The sequence below is a fragment of the Giraffa tippelskirchi genome, chromosome 10 (assembly GCF_054371585.1).
Source record: "Giraffa tippelskirchi isolate mGirTip1 chromosome 10, T2T-mGirTip1v1.2.pri, whole genome shotgun sequence".
Classification (NCBI taxonomy): domain Eukaryota; kingdom Metazoa; phylum Chordata; class Mammalia; order Artiodactyla; family Giraffidae; genus Giraffa; species Giraffa tippelskirchi.
Window position 1 is genome coordinate 66423688 of NC_137284.1, and position 23053 is coordinate 66446740.

The following is a 23053-nucleotide window of genomic DNA, read 5'->3' on the forward strand; positions in this document are numbered from 1 at the left end:
TGTGTAGCAGAGTTTTATTAAAGTATAAAAAGGGAGAGAAAGTTTCTGACATAGACATCAGAAGGGGGAAGGATAGTGCCCCCAACTCACTAGTCTTATCAAGGCCTTATATACTTTTATGAGGCCCCCCCACAACATACATCTTAAATTAACAAGATTAGAACTAACAATAGAAAGGTTTTACCAGACCCACTCCCACAATATGTCTTAAGATAACAAGATTAGTCAGAAGGTTCTTGTTAAGGAGAAACATGTCCTTGAGCAAGATAGATGGTTATAGTGACTAAGACAAAGCTATGTAGGAAAAAAACCTTTGTCCTTTTCTCCTCCTTGAGATCCCCAGACCCCTTTCTCCTGGAGAGCTCTGGACCCCTTCCTCCTTGAGGGCCCTGGACACCTTACCAACCTACCTAAACATTAGCTCTTTAATGGGTATGTAAAGCTTCCAATTGATGGAATCAAGCCAGATGTTTGAAAATTTAAAGTATTAATCAGAAATGGTAAATAAAAAGAACTGAGAACGTGAACTTGGAGCATTGACACATATACTTTAAAAATTAATTCAGCGAGTAGATGATTCAAAAACTAGATGACTCAACAAAAGATGGGTTGAATGAAGAGAAATATGGAAATGTGTGAAGGCTGTTTGAACATTCTTTAGATGTTCATAGAACTAAAATAAGTAATTTGAATATTTTTCCTTTGATAGTGGTTATTTATTTTGTTCATGTTATTGAAATGGCTCTATGCATAATTTTTGCAAATTGAAAATAGATTATTAGAGAAGGGAACAATAATTTACCCTTTTTGTCAGTGTTATCATTTGTATTATCTGGTGTATTCATTTGTAGTTCAATCCAAATACTTATATTTATTTTATTTAAACAAATTTATTGAATTTCTATGTAATATGCATTATATTAAGTTTAATTGGGCGAAAAGATGAATATGACTTGGTCCTCACCAGTTTTGAGAGAAATTGTGTAGGGGGACAGAATTTGAAGCATAAAAGGAAGGAATGTCATAGAAGGGAAAGATGACCATACAAAGAGCTAGCCGTAAGGTTTTAATTAGAACTTGGGTAAGTGTTGTCAATATTAAAGGCTGTTTTCAAACTTTAATGTGTATATGGCTTACTTGAGGATCTTGTGAAAAGACAAGTTCTAATTCAGTATTTTGTTGTGGGCATGAGATTCTTCATTTCTAACTAACTCCCAGTGGATGCCAGTGCTTATGAACCATGATTCATATTTTGAGAAGCAAGGCTTAGTACTAATTCTTTGGAATTAAAAATAGATGTATGTGTGCTCCGTCACTCAGTCATGTCCAGTGTGGACTGCGTTTGAAACCTTTCCCTGGGTACAGTCTTCCTTTTTCTTCCTAATTTCTTCTATAATATAATCAAAATATACTGATTGACAGTATAAATGTAAATGAATATGTTTTCTTTAAATTTACTTATTTTGAATGACTGATTTAGTTAACTCTTGGTCATCTGTTGTTGTTCAGTTGCTCAATCTTGTCCGATGACTTTGTGATCCCATAGACTGCAGCTGGCCAGGCTTCCCTGTCCTTCACTACGTCCCTGAGTTTGCTCAAACTCATACCCATTGAGTTGATGATACCATTCAACTGTTTCATCCTCTGTTGCCCTCTTTTCCTCCAGGGGTGGATTAAACAGAATGTAGTTAGCCAGGGTTCCAAATAACAAGTGACTTGGTACTGTGGAAAGCTGAAATGACAGTAATTTAGAATTGTTTGGTCCCTACTGTAACTTGGGAATAATGTTCCTTGATCTCACACAAAGTACTTTTTGAAAGTGGTGCCTCCTTTCTCTTCATTCTCTCTTAAGAACAGTGATCTTCACATGAGAATTCTAAATCTCCAGAATCAGTGCTACGTGGGTCGAGATTTTTAACATATGGGCTGCAAATACTATTGTACTTGTATTACTTTAAAACATACGAATGTTGTCTTTCACATGATAAATGTGTTCTGAAATACAGGATATAAGTTTTAAGAATTTTAAGTAAATAAGTTCACCTATACCATGTCACCTATACCATGTTTTAGTTAATTTTATTTTAACCAGAATTGGGAGACATCTGAGACCTTTGCCTCCCACTTGTTTCATAGCTGTTAAAAATTGATTCTTTGTTACTCAGACATGTTTGTGCAGCACACAAACATACACACACACACAGAGGCATACAATAGATGTAGTGTGAGTCCAGGTTTAGCTCTAGAAGTCATATATGATAAGTTATGAAAGTTTAAATGTTCTACATAGATCATCATAGTATGACATCTATGGTGTTCATAAATCTTCAAGCTAATTTTGTATTTTATTTTTCTTATCAGATATCTGTTATTTAAAGGTAAAGCACTGCCTACTATAGGCTGAACTTAATTTGTCATGTTTTTATTTTCTATGATATAAATTGTAACAAAGTGCAATAGAGCAGTACTACATTAATTAGAAATGCTGCTAACTTTCCAAGTGTTTAACCTAAGCAGTAACATTTAACAGAGAAAATTTATTTTTACTGTTAATTAAACATTGGATATTTTTGTGGATTTTTCTTTCTTTCTTTCTCTTTTTTTCAGAGAACCAGAGGACGAAAACGAAGCTTCATTCCTGAGGAAGAAAAACATGAGGTTGGAATAAGTTAAGCATATTTTGCATAGCCTAAACTTTGAGAAACTTCCTTGCTTAAAATTATTTCTGTTTTCCTCATATCCTGATTTTATATTTTGTTTCTTCCTTGTATGACAGGAAAGAGTTCCTAGAGAGAGAAGACAAAGGCAGTCTGTGTTACAAAAGAAGCCCAAGGCTGAAGATTTACGAACTGAATGTGCAACTTGCAAGGGAACTGGAGACAATGAAAATCTTGTCAGGTAAGCTGGATGCTGAGACTTTGTCTTTAGGGGATTAAGGTTCCATCCTAATCATTTTCTCATCACAGATATAATGGGGGGGGGAAAAATCACAGTATAGAACCTTTCTTAAAATATTATTTAGTGAAAAAAGTACTTCAGAAACAAATTTCATCCAATGTGCTACACATGGTTATTCTCTGGGTTTAGATATAGTTAAGAGTGATAATCTGGATTTTGAACAAAAGAGAATTAATTTTCCCTTGACATGAGAAGTTGACTGTGTTCTATATATAGAGGCCACAAAAATAATTTGATTTAAACTCTTTGTGCTAAGGTTATTATGTTTTATCTCATAAAGCAATAAAATTACTGAGTTTTGTTAGCATATAAAAGTTGATAAGTTTTTTAGCAGTAATGATAAGAAATACTTTTTATTGACACAAGCTTTGTTAGTACTTTCTTATCATTTTTCAAAAAAATGTGTTAAATGCTTCTCTCTTATGAAATAAAGAAAGGTGAAAAGATGGCCTAGATAGACATTTTTTGTTTTCTGTTTTTTCTTCTTTGTTTCTTTGTTTTGTTTTGTTACTTTTTTTTTTTTAAATCAGACATAATTCTAATCAGGAATCTCAGGTGATATGGCATCGTGGCTATTCCTGAGGGTCCAGAGACTGCTAATTTTAGCCATTTGCCTCTCTTGCTGAAATGATGAAATTGTGCAAAGCTTTCAGTGAGATGAAGCAGTAGGTGGGTGATCAAAAGGAGACCTCATCTAAAAAGAGGTATCCTCTTTCAAAGGACAGTGACACAAAGAATTTTTTAGTATGTTATGGGAACACGTTCTGAATTCCTTCAAAAATTGTCTTTTGCTAAACCCCTGACTAACTCATGGCATAGAAAATAAATGATTCAAAAATTATTAGTCAATGTGTATTAATACCTTTATAAGATTTTAAATATTTGCTTCCAAAATGATATCATTTATTTGTCATTAAAAGTATATAATTTGCTTGTTTTAACTTCTTAAAGTAAAGGCATGTGGTTTTAAATTTCACGACTTCTTTATGCCGTCATTGAGGTAGAAAAAGAAAAAGTGTAAATTCCAGTGAAGAAATACAAAGTGCTTCAGCAAACTTGAAAAAGTCTGTAATATTAGACCTCTGTTTTTTGAAATACTTTATGTAGAATATCATGAGAGCTTTCCTAGAGATTAAGTTCATTTAAGTTTAGGGTAAATTAGTTCTAGTATCAGAAGAGACCCATGAATAATTCTCATCACAATATGATTTTCTGGTTTATATAAAAAAAGAAATCCCAAGCATAAGCGTAACATACTGGAATGCATAAAACAACAAATAAATAAAACAAAAAAAAAGCACTCTTAATTAAAAGCATAATGAACAAAAATTTAGTCTAGAAGAAAATACCCTTGGGGGTTGAGAGTGGCATTGTGGGGCATGATCATTTTGAAGCAATAGTAAAGCTGGTTATTCTTTTTATAACTATTAAAATCTATGTAAATATCTACCTTCTATTTTTTTATGATAGTAGGCTGATGCAGGCCTTTTTGCTATAGACTCTATATGTTTTTGTCAATTTTTTATTTATTTGGTCATGTATTTGAAAAAAAGAACCCAAGAAGTAAATACAATTTTCATCTTAAAAACCACTTTATAACAAGAGTATCTCCAGGACATTGTTTTATAGTTGTCTTAAAAAAGAAAAAATAGGTATCATCTTTCTTTGATTCTTGATAAACATTTTTAACTATTATTAGCCTTTCCTCTCACTTATTTAATCAGTTCCTATTATAAAAGTTTCATCCTCACTTTCATTATTATAACATTCCAGTGTTGGATTTTTGTGAATGTCTTCTGGAAGGTAAAGATATTTTTGTTACTCTAGAAATGATGGATATACAAATCTTCTTCCTTAGTTTTGCCTTGTTAAGAAGATAATATCAGATTTTCTGCAAAGATTTTAGAGGTAATGAAGAGGGAATTAAATGTTTTATAAACATTATATATTAATAATGCTCTGAGAACAAAATAAGCTGGATATAAAGCTTTGCCATAAAATGTTTTATAGTTATGATGTGATTGTTCTTTAAAAATACATATATATTTTATCTATATTTTATACACACACACACACACACACACACATATTTAGTTTAAGCACATTGCTCTTGAGGTTAAAGAAGAATTTTATATAGAATTTCATGTGTTTAAAGAGGTACGCTTATAAGCCAATATCTACCATTTCCCCTAAGATCTCTTTTATTTTGTAATTGGTACCATCATTGTTTGCAAACCCCTCTCCCCAAAACCCACACTTTTATGATTAAGTTGCATCTTAAATATTATGTACACATGCTATTTTTTTAACTTTACTTTTAAGACATTTTAAATTAACCTTTTTTTTCCCCTGAAGATATATTTCAGTGCTTGATCATATTACTTATTGTATATGTTTATTAAGTCCTCTTATAAAATTAAACTTCTTGGGTCATAATTTAATTACTAATATTATATTGAATATACTGTATTTTCTCAGGTTCCTTTGAACTAATGTACATGACTCACTGGAATCGGCTGTTTAGCAGCTTTGATTTTGAAACCACACTTCTCTATGTAATTCAGGCTATATAAAAAATTCTTAAGATGTTCCTGGCTTTTTCAGTTATTTGTAAATGTGTATATGTTAATTTACATGTATGATTTTTTTAATATCACGAGAATGTTGCATTCAATTTGTCAGTTACCTATAATAGTAGGTTCCAAATGTTATTTTCTGTTTTGCCTCTTAAGTTTTCTCTGGTCTTTGACAAGTAATTTAGAATTTCTGTGTCTTGGTTTTTTCCTCTCTTGTACATGATCACAATCATGCTGTGCTCCATTATAAGCTTTGTGAGTTATTCTGTATAAGATAGTAGGGCAGTGATATTATTAATGCTTAGTAATTCAAAGAATGCATGTATGTGTGCTCTGAAATAAGGGTTCTAATTGGTAAATATGTTACATTAATAATACTAATGCATATTTTTTTACCTTTCAGAGAATGTGCTTGTCCTGTTTTTGTATATGATTATTCTTGCAATAAGGGAGACAAAAAATTTGAATTTGTTGAAACGTCCCTAAAATGATTTGACAAACTATTTCTTTTAAACATGGGAAATATGAAAGTTATCAGTGTCTCATGGATGAAAGATGGTTTACATTATTATATGGATTTAAAAAAAAATAGTGCTTCCTTTTTTGCCATCTACTTTTTAAACTTAATTAAAATTTAGCTGGAAAGTTTCCAATTGAAAATATATTCCTCTGTGTTATTTAGTGCAATTAAATGCTAAAGGGCAAATTGAAACTGTCTTCAAATTATGAGGTCTTTGGGGATATTTATCTTTTTGCTATGAATGTTCCTTATTGGAGTTACTTTTGAGCTCTTAGTGATATCTTACTTGGTTTTGCTTCCTCAGTTCCTGGGACATTTAATGCTCAGTAAATGCTTGGCAAATAAATGACTTTGCCATATGAGTAGTGACCGATTATTCTTTGCTGAATTAATTTAAAAACATTTACTATTCTAATTTATTCCTAGAACAAATTGTTCACTCAGTATAAGTATTTGATAAAATGTTTAAAAAATAAAGTCTTCATGTCGCTAAAGAGCAGTAGTTTTTTTCTGTGTATTAGGTAAAGGACTAGGAATCCCAAATTTGAGATGTTGATATATTAATGTAAAAGTAGAAATAAAGTGATTATTCTTCTTGAACATATTTTATTTTCAAAAGATAGATTTTAGAGGTAGGTTGGCTATTGTTTTCTACACATCTTTATCAAACTATCAAATTAGGAATAAGACCAAAATTTTAGGCTTCAGATTTTATCTTAACTGTAAACTCAGTGGGACACATTTTATTACTTAACGGGAGATAGAGAGGAAAACTGCTACTGCTAAGTCACCTCAGTCATGTCCAACTCTGTGCGACCCCATAGATGGCAGCCCAGCAGGCTCCGCCGTCCCTGGGATTCTCCAGGCAAGAACACTGGAGTGGGTTGCCATTTCCTTCTCCAGTGCATGAAAGTGAGAAGTGAAAGTGAAGTCGCTCAGTCGGGTCTTACTCTTAGCGACCCCATGGACTGCAGCCTACCAGGCTCCTCCATCCATGGGATTTTTTTTTTTTTTAATAAATTTATTTATTTTAGTTGGGGGCTAATTACTTTACAATATTGTAATAGTTTTTGGATTTTCCAGGCAAGAGTACTGGAGTGGGGTGCCATTGCCTTCTCCGAGAGAGGAAAAAGGTCTCCTAAAACTAAGATCCTTAAAATCCATTGGTCCTCTGAAGTAACATCTTTAGTTTTACCTTGTATTGTGGCCATTACTTAGAAGCACTGAAGGTAGGAAGTGATCTGTGCAGCTGTTTTATTTTTATGGCTAAGTCTATACCATTAAATGTTTACTATATTCTCTTCCTTATTTGAGTATATGGCAAATTATATATATAGATATTGAACCATTTTGGTTGCAGGGTTAGGATGTTTATTTGGTCTGTTAACACTGTTATTAGCATTTTTATTTATTTGGCATTTTAAATATCTAGCTTCTGAGTGCCTTCCTCAAAGCAATTTGATGGTATCATAAGTTACTAGGAACACAAATTCATATTTATCAATTATTTCAAATATTGGTCTCTGTGATAATTCAGATTTTTCAATTTATAATTACCTTTCCTGTTTTAGCTTGTTGGAGGTTTATAGATTGCCTGGGTCATAGTAAGGGGTGTTTTTTTCCCCAGAGATTCGATTAGACTAAGAGAGCAGATCTTACTTGTAACTCTGTGTTCACAGAACATAAGATCACTTTAAATACTAATAGATTGTTTTAAAGTACTTTAAAAAAATAAAACTTATTTTCATTTCTCTTAAGAATAATTGATTACATTTGGTAGATTGCCTAAAATATTTCATACTGTTCATGGGGTTTTCAAGGCAGGAATACTGAAGTAGTTTGCCATTCCCTTCTCCAGTGGACCATATTTTGTCAGAACTCTCCACCATGACCCGGCCGTTGTGGGTGGCCCTACATGGCCTGGCTCATAGTTTCATTGAGTTAGACAAGGCTGTGGTCCGTGTGATTAGATTGGTTAGTTTTCTGTGATCGTTGTTTTCAGTCTGTCTGCCCTCTGATGGAGAAGGATAAGAGGCTTATGGAAGCTTCCTGATGGGAGATACTGACTGGGGGGAAACTGGGTCTTGTTCTGATTGGCAGGGCCGTGCTCAGTAAATCGTTAATCCAATTTTCTGTTGATGGGGGAGCTATGTTCCCTCCCTGCTATTTACCTAGGGCCAAACTATGATGGAGGCAATGAAGATAGAGGTGACCTCCCTCAAAAGATCTATTGCATGTACTGCTACAGTCAGCGCCCCCAACCCTGAAGCAGGCCACTACTGACCCACGCCTTGGCCAGAGACTCCTGGTCACCCACAGGCAAGTCTGGGGCAGTCTCCTGTGGGGTCACTGCTCCTTTCTTCTGGGTCCTGGTGCACAAGTTTCTGTTGTACCCTCTGAGAATCTAATTCCCAGTCCTGTGTAAGTTCTGGCAGCTCTATGGTGGGGTTAATGGCGATCTCCTCCAAGGGGGCTTATGCCATACCCAAGTCTGCTACACCCAGAGCCTCTGTCCCTGTGGTAAACCACCACCGACCCGTACCTCCACAGCAGATGCTCAAACACAGTTCTGTCTCCGTCTCTGTGGGGTCCTTGGGTCTTGGTGCACACACGGCTTGTTTGAGCCCTCCGAGCATCTCTGGCAGGAATGGGGTTTGATTCTAAACACGAATTTGCCTCTCCTACCATCTTGCTGGGGTTTCTCCTTTGCCCTTGGACGTGGGGTATCTCCTCACAGCTGCTCCAGTGCCTACTGTCTTACTGGGGTTTCTCTGACCTTGGACATGGGGTATCTCCACACTGCCGGTCTAGCGAAGTACAGCCGCTGTTCCTGACTTGGGCATGGGGTATCTCCTCCTATCTATTTCTGCTTTATTGTCTATGCCAAAGCCTTTGTGTGGATCACAGCTGTGGAAAATTCTTCAAGAGATGGGAATACCAGACCACCTGACCTGCCTCTTGAGAAACCTGTATGCAGGTCAGGAAGCAACAGTTAGAACTGGACATGGAACAACACACTGGTTCCAAATAGGAAAAAGAGTACGTCAAGGCTGTATATTGTCACCCTGCTTATTTAACTTATATGCAGAGTACATCATGAGAAACGCTGGGCTGGATGAAGCACAAGCTGGAATCAAGATTGCTGGGAGAAATATCAATAACCTCAGATATGCAGATGACACCTCCCTTATGGCAGAAAGTGAAGAAGAACTAAAGAGCCTCTTGATGAAAGTGAAAGAGGAAAGTGAAAAAAGCTTAAAGCTTAAAGCTCAACATTCAGAAAACTAAGATCATGGCATCTGGTCCCATCACTTCATGGCAAATAGATGGGGAAACAGTGGCTGACTTTATTTTTTGGGGCTCCAAAATCACTGCAGTTGGTGACTGCAGCCATGAAATTAAAACATGCTTACTCCTTGGGAGAAAAGTTATGACCAACCAAGACAGCATATTAAAAAGCAGACATTACTTTGCCAACAAAGGTCCGTATAGTCAAGGCTGTGGTTTTTCCAGTCGTCATGTACGGGTGTGAAAGTTGGACTATAAGGAAAGCTGAGTGCTGAAGAATTGATGCTTTTGAACTATGGTTTTGGAGAAGATTCTTGAGAGTCCCTTGGACTGCGAGGCTATCCAACCAGTCCATCCTAAAGGAGATCAGTCCTGGGTGTTCATTGGAAGGACTGATGTTGAAGCTGAAACTCCAGTACTTTGGCCACCTCGTGCAAAGAGCTGACTCATTTGAAAAGACCCTGATGCCGGGAAAGATTGAAGGCCGGAGGTGAAGGGGACGACAGAGAATGAGATGGTTGGATGGCATCACTGAATCAATGAACATGAGTTTGAGGAAACTCCAGGAGTTGGTGATGGACAGGGAAGCCTGGTGTGCTGCACTCCATGGGGTCACAAAGAGTAGGACACAACTGAGTGACTGAACTGACTGACTGACTAAAATATTTCAAATGATTTATTTTATTTTGATTATACACTTTCCAATTCATTGTTTCTTATGTAGTTTATCACATAGTAATCAGTCTTAATGATAAAATTTGCATATTTATGTAGGAATGTCAAGTGATGGTGCAAATGTATATTATTTGGATATTTAGAAACAAATAGAAATTTTAAAATTTGTATTCTAATAAATTTCGAATTATTAAAAACATTTCCTGCACAAAGACATTTCTGGCTAATCTTCTGTTTCTATTCCTTAGTTTTACCAACAGTTTCAAGGATAGGTTTTAATGTTTTGTTTTGTTTTGTAACCCTGAGTAGGTGATTGGTGTAGTACAAATTGCTGTATTCTAAAGGATTGTTTCCAAAGCTTGGAGGTCTAATATTTCTTTCAGTTGTGTGTAGTAAAATGTATCACCTCATGTCACCCTTAATGTCCTGTGTGATATATCTCTTCTTGAAGTTCACTGCTGTTAGTGCTGTAATATTACTTGACTTTACTCTCTTGCAAGCCTGGCCATCTAGAAGGCACAGTCTCTGTTTTACATATCCTTATAGCTTGCCTGTTCTTACTCCAAGTCACGGAGCAAAGAGCGCCTCCCTGTGGTAGTTAATGGCTTACACACTTCATAGGAGGTTGCGTTACAGATTCATTGGCCAGATACTAAATCTTCCTAATTTTTATTTTTAATATAAATAGGCTTAAAAATATCAAAAATCTGATATAAAAATCTAATTTTACATAAAAGGCAAAGATAAAGTAGCATATCAAGATGTTAAAGACATATAGATTTCCTCTAACTCATAGCCTGAGGAAAGGTGCTACTTTAACAAGGTTCACATCAAAAGGGAAGGTGAGTGTAGCATTCTAAATACAAACTGATGAAGCGTTAGGAATTATTTAAAAATTTAAACAGAGGAGTATAATTATGTCTTGAAACTTCCTTTTCTTAAGAGTTTTAACTGCTTAAAAAACTTACATTTACTTTTTGAATAACCATTATAAGAAATAGTTTATAGAAACAGATTTTCAAGGTAATTCTGATATGAATACCAAACAACATCACCTAATGCATAAGTAAAATTAAAATTGAATAGAATTCAGAAACGTATTTCTGTCATATTCTGGATAGTTTAACATCATTATATCCATATTTTGAGAAAATATTTCTAAATTTTCATTTTGTTTAGCTGACAATTGATTTTTAAGCTTTTTGATGTTAAGAAAAAATCTAGTGAGGTCTACTTTATTTTTGAAAGTTTATTATAATTTTTGAAGACCTGGTTACATATTTGTATTAACTTAAAAAAAAAAGCTTAATTCAATCAGCTTAATACCAGAATTAAAACTCTGTAAGAATGCTAGCATTTAATATATGAATAATGCTGCAAAAAATAAATCTACTAAGTTCAGTAGTTGTGTGTGTGTGTGTGTGTGGTTAAAGTTACAAACAGTGAAATATATAAATGTTAAATGAATAAATTGGTGAATTTTAAGAAAAGCATGTAACAATTTTTTATGATGTGCTTATGTAACTCCCATTTCTCTCAAGACGTAGAACAGTTTTCATCACTCTCAAGAGCTGTGTCCTTTCCTAGTCATTCCCTCTTCTCAAAGGCAAGCACTTTTTTATTTTTTTCCCCTAGAAGTTACCTCTTGTAGAACATATAAATGGCATGTTTAGTTTTTATTTGATTTCAGCCATTGTAATGAATGTGTGAGGGAATGGCACTGTGGTTTTAGTTTGCATTACCCTGATGTATAATAATGTTGAGCACATTTTTATATGCTTACCGGCTGTTTGTATGTCTTCCTTTGTGAGCTAATTCTTTTGCTCATTAAAAAAAAAAAATTGGATTGTATGTTTAGTATTGAGTTTATATGAGTTTTTAATATACTCTCTATTTTGCAAATACATGTTTTTCAAACATACAATCTTTATCTATGGCCTGCTTATTCATTTTTTAACGGTATTAGAGAGCAGAAATTACTAAGTTTACTAAGTTCAGTTTAGCAACTTTTTATTTTATGATTATTGCCTTTGTGTCGTATCTAAGAAGTCTTTGCTTAGGTCCAGGTCACAAAAATTATCTTTGTGTTCTTCTAAAAGCTTTATGATTTATCTTTTATATTGACATTATGTGGTTCATCTGAAGTTAATTTTAAACTTCAGGTAGAGTTAAGGAAGGTCTGTTTATTATCCCGTGTGGATTTCTAGTTTTCTAGCATCAATTTTCTAGCATCAATTCACTTTTCTAGCATCAATTCACTTTTCACTTTCACGCATTGGAGAAGGAAATGGCAACCCACTCCAGTGTTCTTGCCTGGAGAATCCCAGGGACGGGGGAGCCTGGTGGGCTGCCGTCTATAGGGTCGCACAGAGTCGGACACGACTGAAGCGACTTAGCAGCAGCAGCAGCATCAATTTTCTAATAAATTTCTAGCAAGCATTTCCTTTCTACATTAAGTTGCTTTGGTTTCATTGTTAAATATTAATTGACTTTTTAAATGAGGGTCAGTTCCTAGACTTTGTATTCTGTTCCATCAAGCTATGTACATATTTCTAGGCCAGTACTAATGTCTGGATTATTGAGGCCTTATCGTAAGCTCATTTGTTATTTGGGATCCTTTGCATTTTCATATTAGTGTCAGAAAGAGCTTTCCATTTTTATTAAAAGGAAGAAAGCCTGGATATGATACCAAAAAAAAGCACAGGCCAGCAACAACAACAAAAATATATATTAGACTTCATTCAAAGTTAAAAATGTCTGTGTCAAAGGAAACTACCAACAGAGTGAAAAGACAACTGACAAAGTGTGAGAAAATATTTTCAAATCATACATCCAATGAGGGATTGATATCAAGAATGTAAAAAGAACAATAAATCATCTACAACAATGAAAAAAACTTATTAAAAATGAGCAAAAGACTTGAACAGACATTTCTCCAAAGAAATTCCACAGTTATTAAGCATATGAAAAGATGCTATACATTAATCATTAGTGCAATTCAAAGCAAAACCACAATGAGATACTGCTTCAAACCCATTAGAACCCAAACTATTATTAAACAAACAAAAATAGAAAAGAAGAAGTTTGGAGGAGGATATGGAGAAAAAGAAATTTCACTTCCAGAGAGTATATACCCCAAAGAATTGAAAGCAGGAGCTTAAAGATGTATTGTACATTCATATTCATGACAGCACTATTGCTATGTGTGCTTAGTTGCTCAGTCATGTCCGACTCTTTGTGACTCCATGGACTGCAGCCCACCAGGCTCCTCTGTCCATGGGGATTCTCCAGGCAAGAATACTGGAGTGGGTTGCCATGCTCTCCTCCAGGGGATCTTCCCAACCCAGGTCTCCCGTGTTGCAGGCAGATTCTTTACCAACTGAGCCACCAGGGAAGTCCAAGAAGACTGGAGTGGGTAGTCTATCCCTTCTCCAGGGTATCTTCCCGACCCAGAAATCAAACGAGAGTCTCCTGCATTGCAGGCAGCTTCTTCACCAGCTGAGCTACCAGGAAAGCCTGGCAGTATTATTGGTAATAGTCAAATGGTGGAAACAAACCAAGTGTCCATTAATAGATGAGTGGATAAACAAAATATGATATATACATGTTGTTGTTGTTTAGTCACTAAGTCATGTCCCACTTTTTGCAATGCCATGGACTCTCGTTCACCAGGCTTCTCTGTGCATGGTGTTTCCCAGGCAAGAATACTGAAGTGGGTTGCCATTTCCTTCTCCAGGGGATCTTCTTGATCCAGGGATCGAACCTACGTCTCCAGCATTGGCTGGTGGATTCTTTACCACTGAGCCACCAGGGAAGCCCTCAGGATATATTTCAACCATAAAAAGGAAGGAAATTCTGACACATGCTATAACATGAATGAACACTGAAGACCTTAATGCCGACTGAAATAAGCCAGTCAAAAAAGGACAAATGTTGTATGATTCTACTTAATATGGGATACTTAAGAGTAGTCAAATTCATAGAGAAAGTGGAGTCGTTCTTGCCAGGAGCAGGATGACTGGGGAGTTAATGTTTGAATAGATACTGAGTTTCAGCTGTGTAAAATGATAAATGATGGTGATGCTTGCACAACTGTGAATATACGTAATGTGTCAGAAATGTACACTTAAAAACGGTTAAAATGGTAAATCTTACATATATTTAACCACAGTGTTTCAAAAGAAGCCAACTGGAATTTTGATTAGCTTTGTGTTGAATATGTGGATGAATTTGGGGAGCATTAACAGAATTGTTTCCTGATGCATAAACTAGGTATATCTTATATTCAGATTTTCAGATATCCATTATTTTTTTTATCAATGTTTTTATAGTTTGCATTGTAGAAGTCTTACATGTTTATTATTAAATGTATTCCTAAGCATTTAATGTTTTTGATGCTATTGTATAAGAAATTTTTAAATAAGATTTAAAAAAAATAACTGTTTATGCAGGTGTTGAGAGCTGCCAGATGTTGAGGTAGTCAGTCAGGATCAGAAGCCAAGCTGAACGTTACGGTTAAAATCAGAAGGCTTTTGCTGTTTAATGGACCCAGGGACTGGAGTGAAGAAGAAGGGAAAGGGCTAGGAAATAGAAAAATACTGAGTCAGTGGTGAGAAGTGTTAAGACTTCTCAATAAGGAGATCTTGGCACAAGTAGATGCACAAGCAGTGTTTCAGTCTAGCTTTTCCATCCTTCGCAGATGGAGACCTAAAAAAGTTGTATCGACTTTACAATCCTGGGATAAGGCCATCCTGGGCCATATATTTGGATTTCATTTGCTAGTATTTTGATAAGGGTTTTGTGTCTCTATTCATGTAAGTATTATTCTTACAATTTCTTTTCTTAAGTCTTTATCAGATTTTGTTTTTCAGGTTATACTGGCCTTCTAGAAGATGTTAGAAACTATTCTATTTTTTAAAAGCATTAAAAGATTTCATGTCTTCATTGAATTTTCATTGAATTCCTCAAACGTAACCATCTGGACCAGAGTTTTCTTTTTTTTTGTTTTAATTTAACTTTAATTGGAGAATAATTGCTTTTACAGTATTGTGTTGGTTTCTGCCATACATCAACATGAATCAACGATAGGTGTACATATGTCCCATGTCCCCTCCTTGAACCTCCCTCTCACCTTCCATCCCATCTCACCCCGCTTCATTGCCACAGAACACTGGGTTTGAGTGCCCTGTGTCATACAGCCAATTCCCACTGGCTATCTGTTTTACAGATGGTAAGGTACCTGTTTCAGTGTTACTCTCTCAATCCATCCCACCCTCTCCTTCCTCAACTGTGTCCACAAGTCTGTTCTCTTGGTCTGTGTCCCCATTGCTGAGTTGCAAATAGGTTCATCAGTATACCATCTTTCTAGATTCAACATATATATGTTAATATATGATATTTGTTTTTCTCTTTCTGACTTATTTCACTCTTTATAATAGGCTCTAGGTTCATCCTTTTCTTTAGAACCGATGTGTTCCTTTTTATGACTGAGTAATACTCTATTGTATATATGTACTACAGCTTATTTATCCATTCCTCTGTTGATGAACATCTAGTTTGCTTCCATATTCTCGTTATTGTAAATAGTGCTGCAGTGAAGATTGGAGTGTGTGTGTCTTTTCCAAGTATGGTTTCCTCAGGATATATGCCCAGTAGTGTGATTGTTGGGTCATATGGTAGTTTATTCCTAGTTTTTTAGGGAATCTCCATACAGTCTTCATAGTGGCTGTATCAATTTACACTCCCAGCCAACAGTACAAGACGGTTCCATTTTCTCTACACCCTCTCTAGCATTTATTGTTTGTAGATTCTTTGATGGTGGCCATTCTGATTGGTAGGAGGTGATATGCCTCATTGTATTTTGATTTGCATTTCTATAATAATGAGCAGCGTTAAGTATCTTTTCATGTGTTTATCAACCATCTGTATATCTTCCTTGGAGAAATGTCTGTTTAGGTCTTCTGCCCACTTTTTAATTGGGTTGTTTTTTTTTTTTTTGGTATTGAGTTGAATGACCTGCTTGTGTATTTTGGAGATTAATCCTTTGTCAGTTGTTTCATTTGCTATTATTTTCTCCCATTCTGGACTAGAATTTTCTTTGTTGGGAGGTTTTTGGGAATTAATTTTATTTTTAAAAATCTTTACTTATTTATTATTACTTTTTATTTCTTGACTGCCCCATGCAGCATGTGGGGGTCCTAGTTACCCAGCTAGAGATTGAACCCACACCCACTCCATTGGAAAGGCAGAGTCTTAACCACTAGACCACCAGGGAAGTCCCTCGACTTTTAAAATATTTAGATAATAGAGCTATTGAAAGCTTTTTCTTTTGTCTTACCTTAGTTATGGTAAGCTGTGTTTTTCAAGCAATTTATTGATTTTATTTCAGTTGTCAGTTGCTTCTTTTCTTGAGTATGCTTATCTTTTGGATGGGCACTACAACTGTTTGATTGAGACTTTTCTGCTTCCTATACTATTTCAGATCATATTCTTTTCTAGGACTAGGTCAGTATTTACTCCTTTCATGTATCCTTCCAGACTTACATGATCCCATAATGATGTTTTTCTTACTTTGATTGTCCTTGGGATGCACATAAAATCCCACATCATGCTTTTTATCCACTTCTTGAAAATTATCTATGAATTACTTTTTTCACTAGATTAAGTCAGGCCTTCCATTTATTCATGATTCTCATAGTCTTCTACAATATGGTACAGGAAATTAATCAGAGTAAATTTTTGTTAAATTATTTTCTGATGCACTGCTAAGTCTATGCATTTCAGCTTTATACACTGAAATAGTGTCATCTCTTTGAGAGCAAAGACTTTTCTTTAGGTCTTAATTGATTTGTTTTTTCATTTTTACTTATTAAAAACAAACTTTAAAATAGTATATACTTGTAGCAAACAACAACAAAAAGGGTAGGTAAATAAGGGTTTCTGATTGACTATGATTACTTCACTGAGAATTAGAAGACCTCAGTTAGTCCAAGCTTGTCTCTTACCAATTGTATCAAGTTGCTGAATCTCAGAGGGTCTCTGTTTTTTTATTTGAAGAGAAAAGATGTCAGGCTATATCATCTCTGAGCTCTAACAGACTACCTCTGATAATCATATGTGATGTTTCAAGTTCCCAAATCTATGATAAATTACATTCCCTCACAGGCTCTCCTGTAAACACATACTTTCAGAATATCTTTCTAGACTATCCTGTAACTGTGTAGAATATATATATTTTTTGATTAAGTCTCTTAGAGTGGAAGTCATTCTTGTTGCCTCTTCTCTCATTTAGCTAAAGAGACTGAAAAATAAGTTCCCTTGGTACAGCCTACTTCCTTTGATAAAGAGCAAATATTTTTTCTTTTTAAAAATAAGTATATTGAGATTTAATTTTCATACTGTACAAATTCAGCCATTTTAAATGTAGACTGTTACAATTTTTAGTAAATGTATAGAACTGTTCAGCTATCAATAGAGTCCCATTTTAGAGAATTTTCCATTACCTCAGAAAGTGCTCTGCCTGTTTACTGTCAATCCTAGCTCCCACCCTCACCCTCAGACAACCACTGCAAATATTCTCTTGTCACTGATTCTTCATAGCCTATTCCTTTCCCAATCCATTTTTTTCATCTTAATATTACTCTTATGGACTTCCCCAGTGGTCCAGTGGTTAAGACTCTGCACTCCAACTGCAGGTGTCTTGGGTTTGATCCCTGGTTGGGGAAGATTCCATATGCCATGTATCCCATATCCCATATCCCACCCTCACCCTCACCCTCAGGAAACCACTGCAAATATTCTCTTGTCACTTGTTCCCCATAGCCTATTCCTTTCCTAATCCATTTTTTAATCTTAATATTACTTTTACATGTGTTTGATTAAATAAAATTAGTTTCTGTTTTTTTCTTCAAAAAACAATTTTTTTAATGTGCTAAAGGCAACAAAGATTCTTTGCTGGATCAACTTTAGTCAGATTACTGAACTTTCTCCGAAGTTCATCTGTATGTTTCCTTATAATGTCTGGTTTTAGCAGGAACCCTGCTCAGTCAGTTTAACCAGAACCTCTCACCCTTGATGTCTTCTGGTTACCCTAGGTATCTGATCAGGTTCTTTAGTCTCTACCATTCTGATCACCCAGGCATATCTCAAGAAAAAATTCTTTCAGGTCAGTTTAGCCAAAACCCCCTTAGCACTGACATTTCCGCTTACTAATTTTCTATCCATTGATCCCCACCATGCACTTTTTCTATAAATTCCCTCTTGGTCATACTGTATTCAGGGTTTGGCCTAGTCTTTCTGCCCCAGTATAAAATCCCAATGCACTGGTTCCTAAATCTATCATGATGGTCCTAAATAAAGCCTGCCATACCATCTTGAACACCTGTCATTGAATATGTTTCTTCTTTAACAAAAGAATTTAATGAAATAGATACTTCTAATTAAAGTGAATCTTGTATATGAAAAACTTATCCCATTTTATTCCTTCAGCATGATATTTTGCATTGGATATTTTTAAAGCATACCTGCTAAATTTATGTGAAAAGCCTAAATGTTATTAAATTTTAGAGTCTCTCTACATTTTGGGAAACAGTTTTATATAATGAATGATTAAAAATAGGTATTTATAGCCAGGCACCTGGGTTTGAAACCTGTTTCTGTTATTTGGGAATTCTGCCTTTATGTTCTATGTGGTTTGGTTTCTTTATCTGTAAGATAACCATAGTCAGTAATACCTAACCCAGAGGTTGTTGGAGGATTAATTGAGATAAATAGAAGTAAATGGCCTGGCACAGTAATTAGGGAATTGTAAATACCCTATATATGTGCAAACAACTGTAATAAACCATTTATATAATGCTTATATGGACCAGATACCATATATATATGTACATATTGAATCATTCAATCCTTACAGCTACCCTATAAGGTGAGCAGTAGTATTGCTTCCATTGAATTGATGGGGCAACTAAGGCATAAATAACTTCCCAAAAGAAAGTAGTGAAACTGCTAACTCAGATTCAAACAGTCTGTGCTCTTAGCTCATACAGACTCAACATAAATTTACATTTCAGCTCCCTGGTACAATAAAACTTGCCTTTGATAAATGTATTTGTTTCAGGCTAAATGATGACATCCCTTTTGGGATCATATCTGATGTTTTGGATTTTTTTTTTTAATTAAATTTGATGTTCTTTGCGACTATAGTGCTGTAATCTTTATTCTTCCCACTATACTATTTGATTTTCTTTGATATTAAAACGATTTATTAAAATAACTACTTTTTGTTTTTAACTATAGATGATATTATTCTTCATTTGTATTTTATATTAAATGAGAGGCATGCTGCTGCTGCTGCTAAGTCGCTTCAGTCATGTCCGACTCTGTGCGACCCCATAGACGGCAGCCCACCAGGCTCCGCCGTCCCTGGGATTCTCCAGGCAAGAATACTGGAGTGGGTTGCCATTTCCTTCTCCAGTGCATGAACAGGAAAAGTGAAAGTGAAGTCGCTCAGTCATGTCTGACTCTTAGCGACCCCATGGACTACAGCCTACCAGGCTCCTCCATCCATGCGATTTTCCAGGCAAGAGTACTGGAGTGGGGTGCCATTGCCTTCTCTGAATGAGAGGCATAGGACTCAATAAATGTGACCTTTGTAGATGTTTATCTCTGGGACTTTTGTTTTTAAGGAAATATACTCTATCCTTTTTTCAGGGGCAAGTTACATCTTTTACAAATAACTTTCAGGGTGAAGGGTATATGAATATATTTACATTGTATTTATGTTATACACATTAAAATGGTATTAGTGTACATATATAAATCACATACATAATGTTGCATATATTAATTGAAGTTGCTGTTTGTGAAAAATGTGTGATGTGTCTTATCTTTACCTTTTTGGTCACTCGTCATTTTAATTGTGGTCCTCTGTTTACTAAATACTTCTGTAGTCCCTCTGTGTTGTCTTGAAGAACACAACAGCATCACTCTAATAATATACTGAAGAAATCTTGAGTATATAGGCACAATGATGTGAAAATTTAGAGAGGTGAGTATTTGTATTAACCACCAGTTGTGGGGAAAAAAAAAGATCACAAGTGCAGTATATTTGCATTTGGCAAATTAAATTTGAAAAACAGATTTACGTCTGTTGTAGTCAGCCTTTTAATTACCTGTGATCTGAGGGTTTTGTTTTTGAGAAGAGAGATTATTTAAATGAGTAGAACAATACAAGTTAGTAGACAAAGAATTGCGGTCCTTTGAAATTCAGTGAGCAAATAAGAACATTATCATTTCAGAATCTGCATAAAATAAATGTTAGTTTGCTCCCAACTTGGGAAATTTTGCATCATTTAGTTGATTCTTTAGCATACATAAAACTGAGACTTAAATCTCAGAAATACATAACCTCAGAATTCTTTAACCTTAGGGTGATCTTGTTCAGGTTTTAAAATGTACATGTGTGAATGTGTGTGTATTAGTTATAATGTTGTATTTGAACAAATGTTTTCATATTTCTATCTCTATTTTTTGAATAAGGATAAAAGTAAGTTATCAAACCTCATTTTTTCCCCTCATTTCACCCTATTCACTTATTATTTAGATATGGTATATGTCATTATTACAGCTCTAATTTTCCACATAATGCTGTTAACATATATGAAGAAGTTGTTAATTAGGAAAACCAGGAATATAATTTTCTTGCTTATTAAGGACAGTCTCTCTTTGGCAGTGATAGTGCATTGAATGTTTATCTTAATATGCTCAAAAAATGAACCTCACTTGAAAACTTAATTAGATAACTAACCAGGCAAAATGATGGTGGAGAGTATAGGACTAAAACTGAGAGTTTGAAGATGTGTCACCTTGAGGATGCAGACAACTTTTCTGGAAACCATCTATCTCATTCATAAATTAAGCAATGTATTATATATATTTGAAAATCCCTTTTAATTTTCACATTCTGTGATTTCATTATATCATAGACTAAAGGAGAAGAGAAGGAAATTCAGAAATGAAAAATACCCAGGAGTCTGGGATTTTGAACAATTTACAGCACAAACCTCCCACCAACAGTGCTATTTTTTATTGTGTTAATCCATATTATTTTTCTAATTTTGATGTCAGTTATACATTTTATAGGTCATAGCTTACCAGAAACATATGAGTTAATTTTAAGGCAGCCACTTTTCATTTTTTTACTAATTAAGATGTAGGTTTGTGAGAAATAGTTTATAGTAGAAACTGTTTTCTTTCAATCTGAAAAGTTTTTTATTAATTCTATAAAATAAAATATTATAGATAGAGCTTTTAAATATACTTTAAATATATTAATATAAGTAATCTCAAATATTTGTTGATTAAAATGTTATCTGGGTATTTATAGCATATCTCATTTACTGTATCTTTATAGTTCTTAATTGATTTACATGTATGATATATGGTTTCTTTTCATTTTAATTTCTGAGAATTTTCCTTTTAATTGTTCATTTTAACCCTTCTTGTGAAACAGTTTCAGTTACATTTATCCTAAACTGAAATGAGTTAAGATTATCAATTTCTGAATTAGCTCTTTCTATAACAATGCAGTTAATAGGATTTAAAATTAAATATAGTATACCTGTGTACAGCAGGCTCCCATTTACATGGAGTTTTCTCTAATTCTGGCGTTATTTTCTAGACTGACCTCATGTATTATTAAGAAAATATGCAATCAAGAATTAGGTTGATAATGTGAAATGAGTTGATAGCTGACTTTTACCACTGCACATAAACAGTGCAGTTATTCTGAATCGCAGTATCACTTTCAGTCAGATAACCACTAAAATCACTGCACTGTGGTTTCTGAAAATGCCATAATCCTTCAAATGCCACATTAAACCGAGAGAAGACCGTCAGTAGTGCCTGCACGGTTATGTAGAAGGATGAGCCGTGAACCAAGTGAAAAGATGTTCTGGAAGAACAGTAACCTTTCCCTTGATGTGTGCATTTCCCATTACATTTTTGACACAAAATGTTGCAGAATGATTTAATGGTGGCATTTTGTTTTGCTGACTCCTTTTTTTCATTAAAAAGAAACCGAAGTTTAGGATAGGAATGTAGGGGAAGAGTGACCAAGCACTGAATTCTATTATAGGAATCTGTTTTCAAAATAAATAAGTTAATTTTTTTTTTTAGTAACATGACTATTACCCCTTTACATTTTATGTTAACTGTGATACACAAATCATTTAGTTCTATTATATCTTTAAAGCAGTGTTTTTATTCTTTCAAGTTAATTTTTTTTTCTCCATTGTCCTCCCCTTTCCTTTTTCTTCCTAGTAACTCTTGATCAGAAATGACATGTCAGTAAATCAGGACAGCTTTGTTTAGTAATTACATAGACCTCACCTTGGAGTGGCAATGGCACCCCACTCCAGTACTCTTGCCTGGGAAATCCCATGGATGGAGGAGCCTGGTAGGCTGCAGTCCATGGGGTCGCTAAGAGTCGGACACGACTGAGCGACTTCACTTTCACTTTTCCCTTTCATGCACTGGAGAAGGAAATGGCAACCCACTCCAGTATTCTTGCCTGGAGAATCTCAGGGACGGCGGAGCCTGGTGGGCTGCCGTCTATGGGGTCGCACAGAGTCGGACACGACTGAAGCGACTTAGCAGCAGCAGCAGACCTCACCTATTACGTGTAACCAGAAAGTATCCTACTTTTTATTGTCACTTTAGATGTGTATTATTAGAGCTGATTTTATAGGCTCACTGTCTAAAGATCAATGCCTGTTAACTTTGAGAGGGCACATTTCTATTGGGAATGAAGTCATAAAGTTGTCACACATAAAACTTTTTTGCACCTATGGAAACATGCTGAGAAAGAGAAAGTAACTTTCTAAAATATATTTTGTAACATTTGTACAGCATTGGACTCTGTTTTAGAGTTGATACAGAGTGCCTGGATATGGGCCCCATCACACAATAATTTAAAAAACAAAACCAAAAACCTTGGAAATGTATTTTGCACATACATATTTCTTAGTATCTCACT

General features: G+C 34.9%; 1 protein-coding gene across 14 annotated transcripts in view; it reads left to right on the forward strand.

Moving 5' to 3' along the window:
• The window catches only part of PHF14 (PHD finger protein 14), a 198816-nt gene that overhangs the window by 84795 nt on the left and 90968 nt on the right, over positions 1-23053 (forward strand). For 13 of the 14 annotated variants that reach the window (XR_014067027.1, XR_014067028.1, XR_014067026.1 and 10 more), the window contains 2 exons: positions 2608-2658; positions 2777-2898. Coding sequence is in view for 7 of the 14 variants with exons in the window: in XM_081535370.1 (XP_081391496.1) it covers positions 2608-2658; positions 2777-2898 (173 nt within the window). In the remaining 7 variants the exon portion in view is untranslated. Of the gene's footprint in view, positions 1-2607; positions 2659-2776; positions 2899-5436; positions 6549-23053 lie in introns of those variants that run through there. The other variant, XM_081535376.1, reaches the window with a different exon arrangement.